Source organism: Orbilia oligospora (assembly GCF_000225545.1).
Source record: "Orbilia oligospora ATCC 24927 unplaced genomic scaffold scaffold00083, whole genome shotgun sequence".
Lineage (NCBI taxonomy): Eukaryota > Fungi > Ascomycota > Orbiliomycetes > Orbiliales > Orbiliaceae > Orbilia > Orbilia oligospora.
In genome coordinates this window covers 1,446,951-1,466,691 of record NW_011645640.1, presented here as the reverse complement: position 1 = coordinate 1,466,691, position 19,741 = coordinate 1,446,951, and the positions used below count along the sequence as shown (strand labels likewise).

At 45.7% G+C, this 19,741-nt stretch overlaps 5 protein-coding genes across 5 annotated transcripts; all 5 read left to right on the top strand.

Moving 5' to 3' along the window:
- Positions 1–715: 715 nt before the first annotated feature.
- Positions 716–9,973, top strand: AOL_s00083g418 (uncharacterized protein; the record flags this gene model as incomplete). Its single annotated transcript, XM_011125597.1, has 6 exons — positions 716–1,926; positions 1,987–5,473; positions 5,533–9,187; positions 9,246–9,676; positions 9,743–9,858; positions 9,919–9,973. The coding sequence occupies 6 exons, from the start codon at positions 716–718 to the stop codon at positions 9,971–9,973; spliced, it is 8,955 nt and encodes a 2,984-aa protein (XP_011123899.1).
- Positions 9,974–11,085: 1,112 nt separating this feature from the next.
- AOL_s00083g417 (uncharacterized protein) lies at positions 11,086–12,328 on the top strand (the record flags this gene model as incomplete). Its single annotated transcript, XM_011125596.1, has 4 exons — positions 11,086–11,254; positions 11,387–11,468; positions 11,585–11,663; positions 12,239–12,328. 4 exons carry the CDS (start codon positions 11,086–11,088, stop codon positions 12,326–12,328), a joined length of 420 nt encoding a protein of 139 aa, XP_011123898.1.
- Positions 12,329–13,443: 1,115 nt separating this feature from the next.
- AOL_s00083g416 (uncharacterized protein) lies at positions 13,444–14,651 on the top strand (the record flags this gene model as incomplete). Its single annotated transcript, XM_011125595.1, has 3 exons — positions 13,444–13,508; positions 13,642–13,721; positions 13,819–14,651. The coding sequence occupies 3 exons, from the start codon at positions 13,444–13,446 to the stop codon at positions 14,649–14,651; spliced, it is 978 nt and encodes a 325-aa protein (XP_011123897.1).
- A 1,025-nt stretch (positions 14,652–15,676) lies between these two features.
- On the top strand, positions 15,677–17,053 carry AOL_s00083g415 (uncharacterized protein; the record flags this gene model as incomplete). The annotated part of the gene is made up of 3 exons (XM_011125594.1): positions 15,677–16,457; positions 16,535–16,917; positions 16,985–17,053. 3 exons carry the CDS (start codon positions 15,677–15,679, stop codon positions 17,051–17,053), a joined length of 1,233 nt encoding a protein of 410 aa, XP_011123896.1.
- Positions 17,054–18,759: 1,706 nt separating this feature from the next.
- Positions 18,760–19,575, top strand: AOL_s00083g414 (uncharacterized protein; the record flags this gene model as incomplete). The annotated part of the gene is made up of 2 exons (XM_011125593.1): positions 18,760–19,296; positions 19,387–19,575. The coding sequence occupies 2 exons, from the start codon at positions 18,760–18,762 to the stop codon at positions 19,573–19,575; spliced, it is 726 nt and encodes a 241-aa protein (XP_011123895.1).
- Between the last annotated feature and the right edge of the window lie 166 nt (positions 19,576–19,741).

Here is a 19,741-nt window from a genome sequence, read left to right as displayed (position 1 = left end):
TGCAGTGTAGCAATGTGTATAGAGTAGAGTATACTAGTTGCTAGTCTGCCCGGGACCTCCCACCCTTTAGCATTAACCAGATCCAGGTGTTCTTGTTCCTGACCCTTACTAGCAGACACGCTGCTGGCGTTGGATCCAGAGGGGCGGCCTTTAAACCTTTCTCTTCGAATCAGCCCCCATTTCCTCCGAAATATCCTTTGTTCTGTTCGCATTTGAGTTTCTCGTAGTCTGCATGTATACACCGCATGTCTTGACGATATAGCACTCGTGCTTGACGTAGATCGGTGCCCTTGATACTAAAACTATCCTTTTCTCATCGCCACGATTTCTTGGAAAAAAAAAAACAAAAAATACAAAACCCCCCTTCGTCGACCTCGGGCGGCCAATCCCCCATCATCATCAACCTCGACTTGATTTCGATCTCGATTCGATGACCAGGTCCAATCGATCCCGTGGATTTGGTGGTACAACGCGAGTTATTTCGCAAGTCGACTCCCTCTTTCGGCACCCTAACTCAGGTCCTAGTCCAATCCAATCCAATCCATATTCAGCTCGGCCCGGTCTAATACGTACACTCGAGCTCGATCTTACCGTATTTTCAAACTACGATACCCTCCAGTCCTCTGACGGCCCGTGCCGTCGTCTTTCGACGGGGACCGGAGTGGTTGCTTATCACACGACCTCTACATTACATCATCAACACAAGCTTTAAATCATGATAGAACGGGCTGCCATGTTTACTTCGTCATTGACGTTATCCTCCCTGCTCGGTGTGGTAGTCGTATTCTACCTTTGTTCCTTCTTATTATTCGCCGTACTTCGCATCATAACCGGGGTTTCGATACAGCGATTCGGGTATCTTTCCATTCGAGGAATACAGTTCTCGAGCGGTGGTATCGACTTCAACATCGTGAGAGCTGGCATTCTGCTCCACAGACCCACTTTCTCGCAGCCGACATGGATCAGCCTTGTTATAAGAGATTCGACAATATCTTTCAATCCAAAGCCGAAACCCGATATATCTTCGAAGCCCGGAAGAGTAGCGAACGGTAAACCCCACGAAGAAGAGAGCATCGACCCTAAGGCCAAACCCGTCCGAAGCTCCGAGGATCTGCTAGAATTTCTGAAGGATGGCGGGGACGATATGTTCAAACGACGGACGAAGAGGCAGGTGGAAGAAACGAAAAGGCTAGTAGAGCGCTGCAGAAAAATATTGCATCTATTCCGACGTTTCGTAGGCTGGATTAAAATGGTCGATGTCATTTTCAATAATACCACGTTCGAAGTTCGCCAGGCCGGGAAAATCCAAATTGGAGCTGTTGGAGCCTCGATAATTGCGCGGAAAGACTCTAGATCGCATAGCAACTACAATTCTTGCGACGAAACCGAAGGAGCAAATTCCGAGCGGCATCCTTTCGAGTGTGTCATTGCTTGTCGAAGCATTCTCCTGACTCCTCAAGGCGGAAAGCCGGTTCTGCTTAGCGATACTATCAACCTAAATATTGGCGGCGTGCTGGAGGAGAAAGACCAGGTTCTCAAGGATGTGTCCATCGACATGAAGGTGGGGAAACTCCGGATACCGCTGGACGAGATAATTAGCTTCCAAAACAACATTCAGAATCAGACGAAACCTCAGCGACCACTTCATCACAAGCGGAATCTCTCGCTTGGCTCCATTATGGGTGAGATGTCAATGCCAGGGAGCCGGACGGAGCGGCTGGTCGAGATCGTCACTGAATCTAAAGAAATATTCTCTTCTGTCATCAATGGTCTGCATGAAGTTCAAGCAACCGTAGCAATTCTGGAGATTTCGAAAGTTGCCAATGATATCAGGCCCTCTGGAAAACCTCTTATTGCGACAATGTCGCTTAAAGAGCTAGGTTTGGACCTCCATAAGCTAGAACAAGACAGCCCAGCGCATCGAATGTAAGAATTTCAACTTGATTCCGTCATTATAGGGAAAATACACTAATGGTACTTCCACAGGGACTTTTCTCCAAATGATATCGCACATCAGGCACTTCTTGCCGCTATTTCCCTGGCGTTCAAGATTGACGACCAAATGGGAAAAGTAGACCAGCTGCTCTACGTCCCCATGGTTACCATGACTTCGAAGCTGACGCTTCCATCAAAAATCATCGAACTTGCCGAATGCCCCGAGGCGGACCGTAACTCAAACGTTGTGAACGCAAGTATCGTCATAACGTCGCCATCAGTTGACCTCGAGCCCAAGCATCTTCCTATAGTTGTTAATATTTTTAAGCAAAGGAAGAGCAGACCCCGAAATCACAGCTTTGGTGGTCCACAACAACTGATATCCCGGCTGCTACCGAAGACGAACATCAAGTTTTCTGTTCACGAACCGGTTGTCAGAGTTTTGTTACCAGCTTTCGACAAAGCCAACCCTAAGAATCCTCCACTTACCGATATGTTAATCTTCAGCATCTCTTCGTCATCCCACGAAATTGAATCATCTCATGTGACAGGAAGTCAGAACCATTACGTCTTGACCACTTCGTTACGTATTGCAAGCTCGTGTCTTTTCTACCGAGCCGCGGGAGGTGAAAGACATGATCTTTTCCAGCTCGATACCCTTGAGGTCAAAGCACAGCTTGATGCGTCGCCCGAAGTTCGTCTTGCGGGGACTTGCGAGATTGCGTCATGCACGACTCGAATGGTTCGCACAGAGATCGTTCAGGGTATCAAACAGATGGTCAAGCAGTTTCAGCGAGATTTTGTCCCTGAAAGGTCGTCACCAAATCCCTTCGGGGAACGACCATCATTTCTGCGGAATATCCCAGAATGGCTTGTTCAATTCAAGGTTGATGGGAAGGACTTTAGCTTCGAAGTAGCTGGGAAGGATGAGCAGGTATCAGAAGATGTACGTGGAGCAGCGATTCAGATGGACTCCTGGTCCTTGGAATACAAGTCCCAGGTCATCAGTAAATCCCGAGAGAAGAGCCATCCTAAGCGGAGGACATCTAGGGCCATTGGGATGGATGAGAAAATACCACTCCAAGGACCTCGGCCGTCGAAAAACCCAACAGACGGCCGGAGACTATCATTCCATATCCATGGGCTAGAAGGGTTTGCCGTTGACTCGGCAGAAACATGGGACGCAGATCCTATGTGCGCTCTACCACACTTTGAAGTGGCTTTCTCGTCTGTCACAGACCAGGATGGCCCCACTCTTTTGATCACATCACATACTAAAACCCTTTTCCTACATTATTCACTGCTTCGTCATTATTCCGTTTTAATTGCGGCTCGGGTGCTGAAAGATGCCTTTGGAGATTTCCGTTCTGTTAAGACTCCAAAGCGCTTTCATTCACCTACCGAACAACTCTTTCCAAGTCCAACGTTCGGTGGGTTAGATATAGTGGAAAGTCCCATGAAACAAGAAGAGTTTGTTAGTGTAGACGTTCGAATTCGTCACGTCAAGATTAAGGGAGACTTCGCAAAGAATCCGAAGGTGATGCTGGATATTTACCATCTCGATGCCGGAAGACAACGATGGGGCTTCCCATACCTCAAAGCGCGGAATATCAGGTTTTACGTTACCAGCCCTAAACTTGGTAACTGTTGGGCGAGAGTCATTAGCGCTAAGCATTTCCGAGGTGATATGCGGGAAGGTCGATACGAGAATCAGAAAGTGTTTTCGAAACGCAAGTCGCTTGACCTAACAATGGAGGCAATACGGATTGCAATTCCTCACCAACTTGTCCTTTATAGGGTCACGGATAATTTAGTTAACGCTGCCAAAGCATCCCAGCAGCTCTTTCGCCAGTTCAAATCCGGAGCGAAGGAGTTTCCATTGGAGAAGAAGGCAGAGGAAGCAAAAATTCTACCAAGGATATCAATTAAAGCGAAAGCGCTGCAGTTTGAACTGGAAGATGACCTTTTTGAAAGCAAGCTATCAATGATATACAGGATTGGTCTTAGCGAGCAGAAGAATCGGATTGCCCGAGAAGAAGCATATGACGCCAAAGTCGCCAAAGTCATTGAATCCAAGAACCGACGGCATTCAACTCGAACGACACATCCTACTAAGCCCACTCCCAACGGTATCAACACTTCCGACGCTGGGAGCGTAGTAACTGACAAAGACGGAGCCGAAGGTGATCAAGGCTCTCCTACCACAGACTCGAGAGGCCGCCGGAAAATGCGCTATAATCTTGACCATGCGCAAGGACCGACATGTGAAGCGAGTATATCTATCAATAAGGCGTGGTGGAAACTTCAAGAGCACAATTCGCAAGTTTGGATCAGAAAGATGAAGATGGCGATTCCCAAAACCCGCACAAGAATCCAGGCTATGCGGCGGAAGTTTCTAGGCGAGGATGACTTGCCCCCTGATGTTGAAGAAACGGAGAGGATATTAGAAGTTCCAGCTCGACCGGCCCTTGCGATCGCCTCTATTGTTGACTTTGATTTGACGTTGGACAAACCGTCATTCCCGCTAGAACATCTTCCGAAATTCTTGCACAAAGTCGGGAAGGGTTTGCCAGAAGATACGAAGTTCTCATTACTTGTCCCAATGCATATCAAACTCAACATGGGAGAAGCACGAATAAATTTGAGAGACTACCCTTTGCCTCTCCTTCATATCCCTCAGATGAAATCAGGGCTATCGCCTCGGATACCTGCGTGGTCGCTCGAAACGGACTTTGTGGTCGCAGAAGAATTACGAGATAAGAACTCTATGCTACATGTCAAAGTAGATATTGTTCCGCCTGAAGATAGAGAAGGGAAGAAACAAAAAGGGTTTGCAGTCGATGTTCATCGAACAGTATCCCCTGTTAAAACCTATTCTGACATCGACATCACCATAAATACCCCATACACCACACGAGCTACGTGGGGAACATCATACCAACCTGCAATTCAAGATATGATGATGGTTTTTGAAACTTTCACAAAACCACATGTAGATCCATCCGAAAAGATTGGGTTCTGGGATAAACTTCGCCTTTCAATTCACTCACGTATTCGATGGGCGTGGAAGGGCGATGGAGATGTCCAAGTAACACTGAAAGGCTCAAGAGATCCCTATGTTATCACCGGCAACGGCGCCGGATTTGTGAAGTGTTGGCGAGGCGACGTTCGCTGCTATATTGCTAACGACGATAAACCGTTGAACTTTCTCATCGTCGAAAGCAAAGAGTACTTCCTCGCAATACCAGACTTTAGCCAGCAGGCCCTTCAGATCTTTGAAGACACCTCGACGACAACAGAAGATGATCAAAGCTTTATGAGTAACGATAGCTATAATAAGACGATCGCTATTTTTAAGAAGGTCATCTTGAAGGCTACTGGCGGGGTGAGATGGCAGCTAGGTCTGGTATTCGAGCAGGAGACTAGCCAGGAGGCGGATTGGATCGTTCGGCAGAGGTCTTTTGCCTTTTTACCGCATTATAAAATTACTCTACGAACCCCGGGGGCTGCAAAAGCTTTACAGCAAAACTCAGATCAGGTAGGTCTCCACTAGAAACCTCTCATGATATAGCCGTCATACTAATACTGCTATTGAAGGTATATGATGCGTTCAGAGGGTTTAGGAGCCACCATATTCATCTTTCGATATCGATGGTGGCACCAATAAACCATGACTGGACTAGCAATAAAATGGGGTCGGCCTACAATACCATCCATCTAACACCGAGGGTGTTCACACATTTCTACGATTGGGTGGGATTGTTCTCTGGCGTTATGTCACTCCCCATTCGACAAGGCCGCCTCTTCCCGGGAGTAGAAAAATCGACAAAGAAGTTCGGCAGGCATCTTGCAACTATTAAGTATAAGCTCCTCCTGTCGCCCTTATACTTAAGTCATATATATAGACACAAGGATGCGGAGGAATATAAAGCCGAAGCTGCCGGGGGAGCACCTACGGATACGATCACAGCCACCGGTCTCAAAGTCAAACTACATCGTTTCACTCTCGACGCACATCAAAGGAAGGAAGAGAGCGTGATGAAAATCAAGGGGTTCAATGTCGATCGGAGAAGCACCAACATGAGTATTAACCAAGCCGAACTAGACTTTACCACAGCCGATATCAGAGCCGTATCTGCTACCATCGCGAGCTCGACTTCAGATGACGTGAAGGATTGGGCGGGCTTCGATTTACCTGCCAATGACGATACAACTCCCTTAGGCGACTCCTCAAACTTTTCAATCTCGGATGGAGACACGGACTGGATTGATGTCGACGACTTTGTGGAGCTAGATTGGATTCTTCCGACGAGGTACAGCCCTGCGACAAAGATTATGCCGTTAGCATCCACGCCGCGATTCACATACTTCAGGCAGACGGATCATTCTAGTGGTGAAGGCTCGACAGGTAGAAAGGGCAGGAGTCCGTTTGGACACGAAGCCACGCACGATTGTATGATGAACCAGAACAACGATCCTAGGGAGATCCAGTGCGAGTTTATCCAATCGCGAATGGAAAAGGTCCATTCCCAACTCCGCATGAACAAGGAACTCCTCAATACCCTCGCCGAAAGTATAAAGCAAGATAAGGACAACCAAAAGCTTATGAAAGAGTCAGAGCGTCTCATCCAACAGAGTTCAGTACTTACGGACAAAATCAAATTCCTTCAAAACATGCTCCGCAATATGTCTAAGTACCTCGACGAATCCGCTATCAGTGACGACAGTTCAAGTATCAGCAGCAAGTCGGATGATGACGTGCCGATGATGGATGCAGCAGAGCCGTACACGAAGTGGGATGATGACTTTAATAACCGCTTCATCGTCCATAATATGCAGGCGAAATGGAGCAACGACTTGAGGAATGTGATACTAAGGTATATACATCAAGTTAACCAACGAAGAGGTTTTGTGTACTACATGTCCAGGCGGGCGGTGAAGTTTATACTCGACCTAGTTGATGAACAGCAGATGGATAGAGAAAAGAAACAGAGTCAGGAGCTTGATCCGGATAGAGCCAGCATAAGGGGCGTTTGGGAAAACGGGCCTCAAGATACGGAGGAGAGCGGGGTCGTGCAGTCAAGGATCGAGGCTCTATTGAATGACAAGGCAAAGGTTGTGGCGGCAGATGACGATCCGCGGCCACGCAGTCGGAGAATGTCGATGGGTGGTGCACCGGCAGACCCTACAGATCTCAAGAAGGGCATTTCAGAGGAGTATATACCTCTCAATTCCTATCATGTGCGATTGATATCGCCGCAGATTCAGATGCAAAGTGAAAAGAACAAGAGCTCAGCCCTTCTCGTCACCTCGCAGAGCATGCAGCTTACCGTCATATCAGTCATGGACAAAGAGAGAATCAGTGACCCCGTTTCCGGTCTCGTTCAACGACGTTTCGCATTAGAGCTAGAGAATGCACAGGCGTTTGTGGCTCGACATAAGGACTTCACCTCGCCTCTTCACAATCTACATTCGAACAATCAGTACGGATGCGTCAAGAATACATCTTGGCCACCATGGGTGCCAATGGAAAATATGTTGTTGTTCGATATTAATCCTCACGGGTTCTCCCGCGTGGTTAAGAAGACTTCAACAACATTGCGGGCAGATAAGCATAACTCTTTGCGATTGAAGTTAATCGATGAGGGTTTGGACACTGGCAGCGGAGAGCACAATGCGAGTTTAGTGGAGAATGAACCTAGGGTAGATCACATTTGGGCGACTTTCGACAGAATGGAGGTTTCTACGAATTCGGCAGAGTACTACACGCTCTACATCATAGTCCTAGATCTATTGCTATACTCTGAGCCATTAGAAAAGAGTAGGAACGAACGCTTGGAAAAGATTATTTTGGCCTCGGATTTCAGTGATCTCAAGGGTGCGGAGAACATCATTACAGCCCTCCAAGGCCGGATTCAACAATTAGAGGAGATCAAGACACACTTCCAGATCAACGCTAGGAACCTCGACAAACAGGGATGGATCGACCGAATGTGCCTGGAAAAGGATCTTGCTACCTGTGAAGACGAACTATTCTTCACGATGAAATCCATCATGTCTGTGCAGCGCAAGTACGACGAACGTCAGCAAACTACCGGGTTGATCAGGTGGTATCTCAGTGCCGGCGAGATCATTGCAAACCTCTTATTGAACAAAGACCAACCGTTCGTGGACCTCAAATTAACGAATGCCTGCTACGAGCGAACGGACAACAGCGACGGGTCGAATTTCAATACCGTGGAAGTTGAAATGTTGCAGGGTGTCAATCGACTACCGGATGCGACTTACCCTGCGATGATTTCACCATATCTTGAAGGCACACTCGAGGCAAACAAGGCGCATCAGAACAAAATCCTTCGGGTGTATTGGTACATGCTTGAAGCTATCGCTGGCATTCCAGTGATGGATCATTTCGAAGTCAATCTGTTCCCATTGTTAGTACAACTGGATTACGACGCTGGTCAAAAGCTATTTGAGTTCATCTTCCCCGGTGTTAATTCAAATTCGTCAGAAGGGTTTTCGCCGTTTATGATGAAGCCTTCATTGTCTAATATTCCGGATGGCAGCGACTCTGAGTCTGACTCCGACAATGCAATACGCGCGCAGCTAGAGCAGAAACTATCATCAGAGTCACCACAACCACAACCACAGACAGATGCCGGGCTGCTAGGTGATCGCCTGTTGCCTACCACGACGTCGGAGAAGAGACCACATACTTCTGGTGGATTGAAAACCCAACGGCCAACCACTGCCCATGCAGATTCAGATAAGTGGTCGCTAAAGCCGCGGTTCACCATGAAGCGACAACAGTCTTTTGAGTCCTTACCTTCACTAGCAAAGAAGGCAGCTGATGATGGTGCGCCCAGAACATCTTCTGAAAGCAGTGCTGTCAATGGCAGATCAGCTTCGCCAGTGTTCATCCGTGTCAATAGCGTTGGCAACTCGGAGCACGCATCGGCGGCCGCGGCAGCCAAGAAGGCGGGTGTTTGGGGTCGCAACAATAGTATAACAGCTCAAGCGGATGGCAAACAAAAAGAAAAGACGGATGAAATTTCGCAGATGATCAGTCGTGCGTCCAATTATATGACGTTAGCATATATCAAGATTCCTAGCGTGGTGCTTTGTCTGAGCTATAAAGGCAAAGGAGACAGAAATATTGAGGACATTCACCAGTTTGTGTTCCGAATGCCGACATTGGAGTATAGGAATAAGACCTGGAGTAACTTGGACTTGTTGGTGAGGTTGAAGAAAGGTAGGTTTCAATTTTACGCCCCCACTAAAGAGGTATAAAAACTAATAATTGTTGGTAGATGTCATTCGTGCTTTAATCTCCCATACCGGCGCAATTATTGAGCACAAGGTGTTCCATCGACGACCAAATCTGCTAAAAGGTGCCAATCTTCGAAATCTAGTCGCCAGCTCTATGAGTGCTGCTACGACTCCATTAGGCAGCGATAGCGATGTATCATCGTACTTGCCAAGCTCTTACGAAGAATCCATACGATCAGGAAGTGTGAGCACCAGCAATCAGACAGCTGGCCCATCGAAGAGGGACAGAAGCAATTCTTCGGGACTACCGCTTTCTCATCGGGCATCTATACGGTCCCGTTCGGGGACTCGAGCGGGTAGTGTTCGCTCGGATCGGTCCTACAGTTCGGCCAGTGCGCATCGAAATTCAAGTGAGCAGAGCACCGATGATGGTAGCAGCTCGGCTCCGGGCTCCAGGGAAGGAGATGAGACGGTATGTACTTATGTTTTGGATGAAAAGACATCGAGAGGATATGCTAATATTTGCTCGTGGTTATAGCAGCAGCAGCAGCAGCAGCAGCACGGAATATTTCATAATACGCTTGGAAGACACCTATCAATATTGACTAACGATAGGAGAGCAAGAGATGGGATTGCGGGGGAGTCCGAAGAAAGGTAAGGCCTAAGATACATTTGAATTTTGGGGTTAAGTACTAATAGTGGGGAATAAAATAGCATTCGGAAAAAGAGCAGACTATTACTAGGAAAGAAGCTCTTAGGATCAGGATAAAAAAAACGCCACCCTGTTTTTCATGGCTTCAGGCGCTTCAGGCGTTTTTCCCAATTAACATACGCTTCATATGTACATGTTGTTCGATTGGTTTTTTTTACCGTATATACATACTTACTTCCTACCGTTGGATTTTAGCGTTACTACCACTGTTACAGGGTGCATGCGTGTTTTCTGTTCGGGGATCGCAAACAAAAAAGTCGTTAGAGGTTTTCAAGGATTTCGCTATCAGGGTGATTGATATGTTTTTTCCGGCGTGTGCTATTGGTTTATTTCCCCCTTCTATCGTACTTTTTTTCCCTTTCTCGTTTTTTATTTATTTTTATTTTAAGGGTGGTTTTATTGTTACCTACGATTCCCTTTGTACTACCTTACCAACCTACTTCATAGGTTATATACACCTAATAATATACCACTTACGGCCGTCTTAGAGAAGACCTCTACTATATTCGCAATCGTGCTACAGGAATGAAGGGATCCGTTTCTTTCCTCATTGAAAATCCGGGGTAAAGTGGTGTGACGGCGACGGTAACTAAAAGTCGACGTCATGCATGCGGGGATCTTCAGAATGCCGCATACTAACAAAGCGCCAACCGGGTCCAACTAGGAAATTGCTCGGACGATATTCAGAGCGGGCGGACTCTGCAATGTAGACGGTATGTAATCCAGCCGCATTCATTTTGCTCAAAGATACATTTCCGTTGGTGATACGATACTTCATAACGAAACGTTTGTTATGTTAATCTTTAAGGATTTCTGTTTGTTAGTTTTTTTCTGGATTTTTTTTAGCCCTATAGAATCGCTAACTGTATGTAGATATTCATGACGCGGAATGGCATCATATTGTTTATACTGATGCTGGATTCGATCTAGGAGGAGCAAAAAAGAGGGGTTCAGTGTTCAGCTGCTAGATTGATATAAGAAGGGAGTGGGATTTCATGTTCACACGGAAGTAATATATGGTAGAACTTTTTTCTGTTTCTCCTATCAACGTTAACATTCTCAAGGTTATCCAATATCGTAATTTCGAACTTCTTAATTTCGAACTTCTAGTAAACTGCAACGTATATATATAACCAAAACCACCACCTTCTATAAAACTAAATTCAAAAATGCAAAGAAGAAGAAGCTCCTGCGGCGACGACGAAACGATCGCTAGCTCAAAGATCGAGCCCTTAGCTTCACCAACAAAGTATCACACACCGACGGTGCATGATGGCGGATGTGTGGGTGAAGATGATATTTTGGATAGCAGCCGGGTTGGGGCCATGAAGAAAGAGAGTACGCATCGAACGACCTTCCTACCTCGATTTATTATATTTTAATTTGCTAGATTGAAATTGTGTTATACTGCTAGCTAGTACCGTGGTTAATTGGTATACTAATGTGAAAATTTTATACTATAAATGCTAGAGAAATACCAGCACCCGGCTGCACAGGTCCATCCCGGTGGGTCTACGGGGACAGATGAGACTATCGGGTCGACGAATGTGGAGTATGCTTTATACAATATCACCTTATATTTCCCCTCTTCGATATAAAGATCAGTGGGGAGGATATTAATGGAGCTAATCGATTTTCTTTCTTTCTTTCTTTCCTTTTTAAATATAGTCCGTTGTTCTCGAAAGGGAAGAACACGACGAGAAAGGATTCATTAGATGATGGCAAGATTGATGGGGCGAGAATTGCGGTAAGTGTTCATGCTCATGTTCATGTTCCTTTTTTTAAAAATTTCTTCATTTTTGTCCTGAAATGTTGGGATTGAGGTTGCAATGTGTGAGGGCCAAGGCTAATGTAGGCTCTACGGTGGTGGGGGTGGTGGTACTAGCCGATGGGGAGCGTGAGGGATGAGTATTGATTTAGTAAAACGAATATATCAGAATGGAGGGGGGTCTGAGTATTTAGTAAGAATTGAGAGTAATAATGACAAAGGAAAAAATGGATTCAGAGTCGGATTCGGATTCGGATTTGGATGTCCATGTCAAAAGAAAAAATGGATTTCTGGAATTAACCGTTAAAAGCGAAGCTTGCGGTTGGGCACCGATTGGCGGCCCTGGCATTGATTGATTGATTGTTGATTTATTGATATCGACCCATGGATATTGTACTTTATAATTGTTTCAATATGTTAATTATGTCGGACTCTCAGCTCAGACCGCCTTTCGTCTGTTAAAAAGTTTCAATTCAACAATGTTTCAACAGATGTCGATATATCTCGCATAGTTTGATGTGCCTGGCAACGTAGACATGGTAATTGCCTCGTAGCTGTCAAAGGTCAACCCCGCCGGATCCGCGGAGGCCGCTGCATATGTCAATTGCGAAATCGAAAACCCGGTTGGAGGCAATATCGATTAGAAGCCTCGCGCTCTGCCCGATATCGGTGTGGAATTGGACTGTCTGTAGGTCGCCAGCACAGATAGTATCCGATTGTCATAATAACGAATTTCTTTTCCCTCGGGATTAATCTCCAAGAAATTTAGACTTGAAAATTGTTAGGGTCCATATCTTCCAGGGGATTATTCCGTGCCAGAGCTCTTTCTGTTTTTTCGTTTTTCGTGATAGATATGGTTGTTTTCGCTTTGTTCCCCCATGCCTGCCATGCAAGCCCGCAAGCCCCCCATGCTCGGAACCCTTGCTAAACTCCTCATCAGCGGATCTGATAAAGCATGATAAAATCACACCCTGGAACCTGACTTAGCTTGACAAACCAGGCTTGAACTCGGCGTCGCCCGTGGCCAAAGCTAGTTTGGGGAGCTAGTTCGAGAGGGCGATTTGCTGTTGATTCTTCGATCGTTACTGCCGTTTTTTACCCATGAGGCTCAAGGGGTAAACCTTTCCTAAATCATTATTTTCCTCTCTTTTTTGTTCTTTGGTGTTTTTGACGCATCGTGGAACTTTGTCTCTTCTCAGATACGAAAGGAGGATTCAGTCTTCGAATTCGAATCGACGACTCAGAGGACCGGAATCCAAAAGGGCAGTTGGAGGCCAGCCAGCCTTCTGGTGACGGATTGTCTTCCTCGTGGGCTGCGGTGCATGAAAGACCCACCTGGTGCACCAGCTAGCTATACCAAGAACACTAACGATCAGTCACAGACCCGCATGGCATGGCGCCTTCGAGTCCTCCACCTTGTGCCGCCTCCCCAGCTTGGCTGTATTAGCTGTTAATATGGCTGTTGTTAGTATGGCTCAGCAGGTTATTCCGTGAAAGAACGAAGGAAAGAAAGAAGTTGACAGAAAGTGCATGGCATAGTTTCCGCATGGGGAGGGAAGAACCTTAAATATTAATCCCCTCTTCGCGCTTCAATCTTCCTCTCCTTCAAATTATACATATCGACTGAGGTACCTAGATATTCTAGCTTTTAGCTTTAAGGCTCACTCTTCTTCGTCTTCATCTTTTCCTTCCTTGCCTTTTGTCTCTTTTTATCTTTCTTGGGTATATATAATAGAAAGTGAAGTGAAGCGTGGTGGCGATGTTTTCTAGCAGTGGGAACACAAAGAAGCTGTCGCTGGGCGATGAGATCAATTACATCACAGCGTACGTTACACTGCTCTCGTCTGCCAGTACAGTATCACCATCTAGACCTTTAAAGCTTCACAACTTGAACTTAAGATCTGGATGAATGATTACTTATACATTGAAGAGTGTATGCTAAGTTGATACTAAATAGTTCGCTTCATCATGAACTTAACATGATCATTATGAGCCGGCTGCCGCTGGGCTTGAAGAATCCCAAGGCATTCCATGAAGGTACTCCTCCTCATCCTCCTCATCCACCATCTCCTCACCCCCCATGGAATATGTTCCATACCGATCTTGATATTAATGCGACATGATGTTATAACAGGCCTCACATCATTCTCCATCCTTTACTCCAGCTTCGAATCTGCCCTTGACTCTCATATTCGTAACCCTTCAACACCTTCCCGTACTCGAGCTATCCTGGAGCATGTCTACATCCCGGCTGTCCACCGTGCAGCTACTTTCGAGGCCGACCTGAAGAAGTACTCTCCTTCATCCGAAAAGGACGAGCTAACAAAAGGCACACCTGCTCGCGCCCATGTTCTCAATCATATCCGTCGGGCCACGACCGAGACTCCTCACGTGCTTCTCGCGTACTGTCACTGCCTCTACATGGCCCTTTTCGCTGGTGGCCAGCACATCAAAGCGGCCATAGCCCGTTCTGCCGTTCGAAAACTCGACTTAGCGCAACATCAGACCGTCCCCGAAGAAGCCAAGAAGTCGGCGCCCGGTATCGCGTTGTTCACTTTTGACGGTCGGTCGACAAAGGAAGAGCAGGAGTTACGCCAAAAGCTTCGTGATGGAATCCGTCAAGCCGAGGAACTATTAACGCCCAAGGAACGTGCTGAGGTGCTCGCCGAGTCGTGTGAGGTTTTCAAGCTGACGAGACGATTGGTCGACGAGCTCGACGGGATCTGTGGAACCGCACCGACGGTACTGGTGGCTACAAAACAGTATACCGAAAGCGAATCGCCGACCGTGCCATCGGTTGAAGGTCAAACTTCGGGGAGATCATGGATCAAGAGATTGGATAGGAAGAGGGTTGAGACCATGGTGAAAGGGTTTGTTTGTGTGTCCTTCTTAGTGGGGTACCTGATGTATTTGAACATTTCGTCCCCGTCAGCCGCTACTGAAGGACTGGAAGGGAATGGGAACTAGTGCATTTTAGGACGACCTGCATGCATCGACGACACCGCATCAGCATGCTGACTGAACCTTACCAATGGTTGGCCTTGGACTCTGAATTCGAATCTGTTCTCGTTTGTTCTTTGCATTTTCTTTCCCTTTGTCGATACCCCTTAGGATTATTCTAATTTTTTTCTATTTCTATTTCCTTTTTTTTTTTTCCCTGATTTTTTTTACATACACAGCATTCGGCGTTAATTGTTTCGAAGTGCATATTTGGCCTGTCAGCATCGCAGTTGAAAGCAATATACATTGACCACTGCTATCTCTTGGTATCCTGTTCTTCGCAATTCCATATCTTTGAAAGGGTCTTGGTCCCTCCAAACTGTTGATTAATCACAACTTGGCTACATAACAGGCATCTTGCACGGATAAAACCGCAATTCTGTCAATGTGAATAGAGCATCCGTTTCCAAATGTGGAAGTACTCGAAGACCCGGCGATCCGGCCCGTCAGGCAACTACAATAACGTCAAATTGCGTTGAATGCCGAAAGGTATCAGCGGAGGAATGACTAAGAGCCTTATATGCCGAACGAGCCAGTAGAATTGCGAGCGGAACGTCAGCTTAGGCGGGTCTCTCATGCATGCTCGATCTCGAATAGGCTTGGAAGACGTAGCCGATTGTCGCACAAAGCCACTGCCAATATGCATAAGTGTGTCCGCACCCGTCCGCAGATGCAAAACTGTCCACCTGCGCTGGCTGGGCAAGCTGGGGAAACTTCCGTTAATCGGCCGGGCCGTTTTTTAAATTTAAAATCGCCGTAGGATTTATGAGGGCTGAGAATATATATTGTATTGGAAAGGCTCTGGTATTTGCGAGATCTGTGGATTCAGTAACGTTGTCCGAATCGAATCATATCGATATCGATATCTCGATAGATCTAGATCGTTACAGCTTAAGCTATAGACATCTGCCTATATCCTATTTTACATTCCAACTAAGCACTTTATAAGCTTCATAGTTGATACTTTATTCGGATCCGATTACATATCAAAAATGCAATCGAACAACATTACAACCCTCCCCATCGAACTCCGCATCAAGATCCTCCATCACCTGCCATCGCCTCCTTCCCTTCTCTCTGCCATAACTTCCACTCGTTCAATTCATACAGCATACGCCGAATCCCGTATTTCAATAGCTACTGCCATTCTCCAAAATTCAACATCTGAATCTTCAGTATACTGCAACTTCCTGACCTATGCCCTCATCGTCTTCCACCAAAAAAACTACGTCACCCTAGAAAGGTTACATAAATACCTGCGATCCTACCTATCATTTGCCAACCCCGATGGCAATATTCAAGGAGGGAGATTCGAAGATGTAGTCCCTTGGGAAATCTGCCCGCCTCCTAATTTCTACAGCTTGAGAAGCAAAGTCTACCGCAGTATCTTCCTCTGGGCCACCAAATTCTGCACTTCAAAGCTCCATGAAAGCTCTCAAACCCACCCGGTGGCTCCACCTACACCTCTAGAAATTGCTAGAGTAGCAAGGGCGTTGTATCAATACTTTATCTACACCATCATATCAGCGGATATATTCTTCCAGAGTAACGATGTGGATACTATGGGAAGACCAATGACGGGAAAACCAGGTATTGAGAGCATGGGTGCCTTTGTAGAAAGTATGGGGTATAGGGATCGAAAAGTTGTCGATTGGTTTCTAAGGGAGTGGCTGGTGGAGGTTGTTGGCGAAGTTGTGAGGAAGTGCTTGAAGGATGAGGAGAACCCCGTCAGAAGAGAAACAGGGCATTGGGATGTTAGTTTTCTAACTTTGGGTGAGACACTCCAGATCCAATTTGAGTTTTGATTTATGATTGATCGAATTTGGATGGCGGACAAGGGCTAATTACAGGTTTTTGGGACTGGGCAGAACATAAAGTAAATGAAGCGACACAGGCTCTGATTGCTAGACTCGGTCCAATTCAGCTCTGGAAATTTGTGTTTGGTTCGACCTATGAAGAGCAGTTTAAGATCTATTGCCAGGCTCCTGCAGCTTTAGATAGGGGATCCTTTTTGCCCTGGGAAATACTACAGGATGAGAGGAAAGAAGTCGAGTCTTACGATCCTAAAATGAGGATTTGTACTGGCTTGACGGAAATTGGAGGGGATAAAATATATGAATGGTGGAGGAAGGATGGAGGCGTTATGAAAGAAGGGATCTTGTGGGATGAGAGGAGATTGAAGGCCATGGGCTTGCAGTGGCCAATGGTGAAAGAAGGTGTAAAGGTTCGATGGGTATGCTCCTCATAGCAAATTTCCTGATTATATACGCTTGCTAACCAGGAATTACGAATTTTTATAGTACAAGAAAGATACCAAATGGAAGAACAGAGAGCTCGCAATGGGTGAGTGCGACGACGATTATTGGTAGACTGCACGGGAGATAGTGCTGACTAGTAAAAAAAATGGAGTTATGGGAAGACGGTCTGGGTTTTTATATTGGATGCTATTGTTCTTGGTTTTTGGAGTTTACTCGCCGTTGTTTTATAGGAATTGCCGGATAGAGTAAAATTCAAAATTTATTTCTCTCTAAAATCTAAAAATTCCTTTTAAAAATATTAGTCTCGAGGTTGAGGTTCATAAACAGGTGTCGAGAGGAGTCTGTCCCACTCAGTCATGCCAATCATTGCGACTATGATGCACATCACCGGTGTTCTACAGGCATCCAAGTCCTGCACTTTCGAAACATCCCCTAACATGGGCCCGTAGTTATCATGGGCTGCACATGCTTCAATTGCTAAGTTCGCTCTATAGCATGTACGGGAGCCGCCCGGCCGCCATGGCCACATGCTCATATGGCCTCGCTAGAACTGATAATCAATAAGCTAATACAACGTGGCGAACTTTGTAATACCTCAACTCCATACCTTGTACATTTCCCGCCAGTATTTACACTACCTTAAAAAGCCGTCCTTGGGACAGAAATATCCTATCCTTAGCCCAGGAGCTCCGAATACTTTAAGGTGTATATAACGAAAGTTAATCAGATATATCCTGATGAATAAAATACCACAGCTAATTTCTTGATTCCGTGTTGTTAACTGTGAACTATTTATAATTTAAACTGTCTATTATATTATCGAAATATCTCATAAGAGTTCGTATGAGCGTTACCTCGTATACGTAAACGCGTATATTATCACAGTGATCATCGATCGAAGCCAGTAGTTAGTTCTATATAATTATCGTTATACCCTCTCTCGAGCTCGTCCCCTTTAGATATATATACATATATTTATACTAAATTATATTATATTATAGTACGAGGTTTTGTATTGAACGCTTTTTATAAATTTAGTTCAAGATCGCTTTCGAACTTCAAACTTTAAGACGCTCTCAATATATATCTACATGCATGTATACGGTGCATTTTACGATATCCTCTTAATTGCTTCAATAACTTCTCCGATCAAAGCGTATTTTGCGCCCAAGAACACTCTCAGTTTCTAACAAACTGTTTAAAAGAGCCAATACTAATTTCTATTGATTTCGTCTGTCATAGTTCGTAGAAGTGTAACGGTGGCGAGGAATATGTCGATATCTTCCCAATCCCCCTCATACTTTATATGTATACGATAGCTTATGCGCAAGCTACATTATCCGCGCGGAAGATCGGTAGTCAGATCTTCCCACCCGCCGACATAAATAGAACCCCCCCGCATAAACCTTTCGGTAGAGATCGTATGTTCTCACAAGTTTAAAAGGCTAGCGAAGAGGCAATAGCGGGATATAATTCAGTACTTTATGTATTTATAAAGCCGTGAATTCTCGCGTTTAGCTCTGTATACACCGAGATTATTTTGCATCTCCCATCGCTCCAATTATCTGTCCCCTCTGTGGTATAAAAGGCGCGGCTGCAGCATCCCTCATACCCCCCCTCCACCACCCCCCTTTCTTTCCTAAAATCTTCACCTAAGAGTGTTAGTCCAGCCAGAAAAGAAAGAAAAAACGCTAAGACACGACCACTGCCACAAAGACCACGTTCCAAGCCCTCCAGCCTCAAGCTTTCGGGGTGCGCCTACTTGGTTTCTACTTTATAATTTAGAGCAGAAAAAAAGTAAGTATATCCCCGCCGGTATGACACAGGAGCAGCTCCAAGAGTCTCTCGAGGCAATGTCCCTCAAAGAGGCGACGGAGCTCACCAACCAAAAACTACAAAAAATGCAAGACGACGTTCAAAAATTCGTTCTATTGGAATTTCAAAAGATAAAAGCACGATTTGAAGACTACATGGAAGAGGAACTCGACGATATTGAAGAACAACATAGAGAAAACGTCAAAAAAATCGAAGGAATATGGCGAACCTACGCGGGTGACTCAGTCCGCAGCCTCGCAAAATCACATGATGATTTGACGGACAAAGTCACCGCAAGTCTACGATGCTTCCAAAGCCGGGAACTTATGCTCGGCATCAGGTATTTGGTCCTTACTGCCCGTCAAATGTATCAAAACGAGTCCTTTTGTCCAAATTGCGGTAAGGGGATACCCTTGACCTCTGTCAACTACGCCGTCTCTGAGGACGATCCTATCGAAAAAGCGACACCAGAGGATATCAAGGAGATTTCACACGGCATTCTGAACGCTAAAGATCTCAAACTTCTCAAGTTCTCGGAGGTATGTTCTCTCTTACCGATTTATTAAAAAAACAAAAATAAAAATTTTTAAAAGTTAATACTCACATACCCACTTTTTCTAATGCTATAGCTTAATGGAGATGAGACCGACATCAGAGCGTATGATAACTGGGCTTATCTCGCACTGCTTCTCAGTAACCCCTCTTATGTTGATGTGAGAGAGAAATATTCGAACATGTTCAAGTGGGTGGTCGGAAATTCTATCGAAAATGTCGCCGAAAAGGCATACCGACTCCACATCGTCCCATACTGGCACTAGTTCCCGACAGCAACTAGGAGCTAGCAGAAGTGGCTGAATGGGTACATCCCGCGTGCTCACACAGCTAATTATTTGGGACTGCACTGTCACTTTCCTTTAAAAGCCTCAATCTACCGCTGGACTTCTCGTGGGTATCATCCAATTGGAGGTACTAAACCCCAAATTG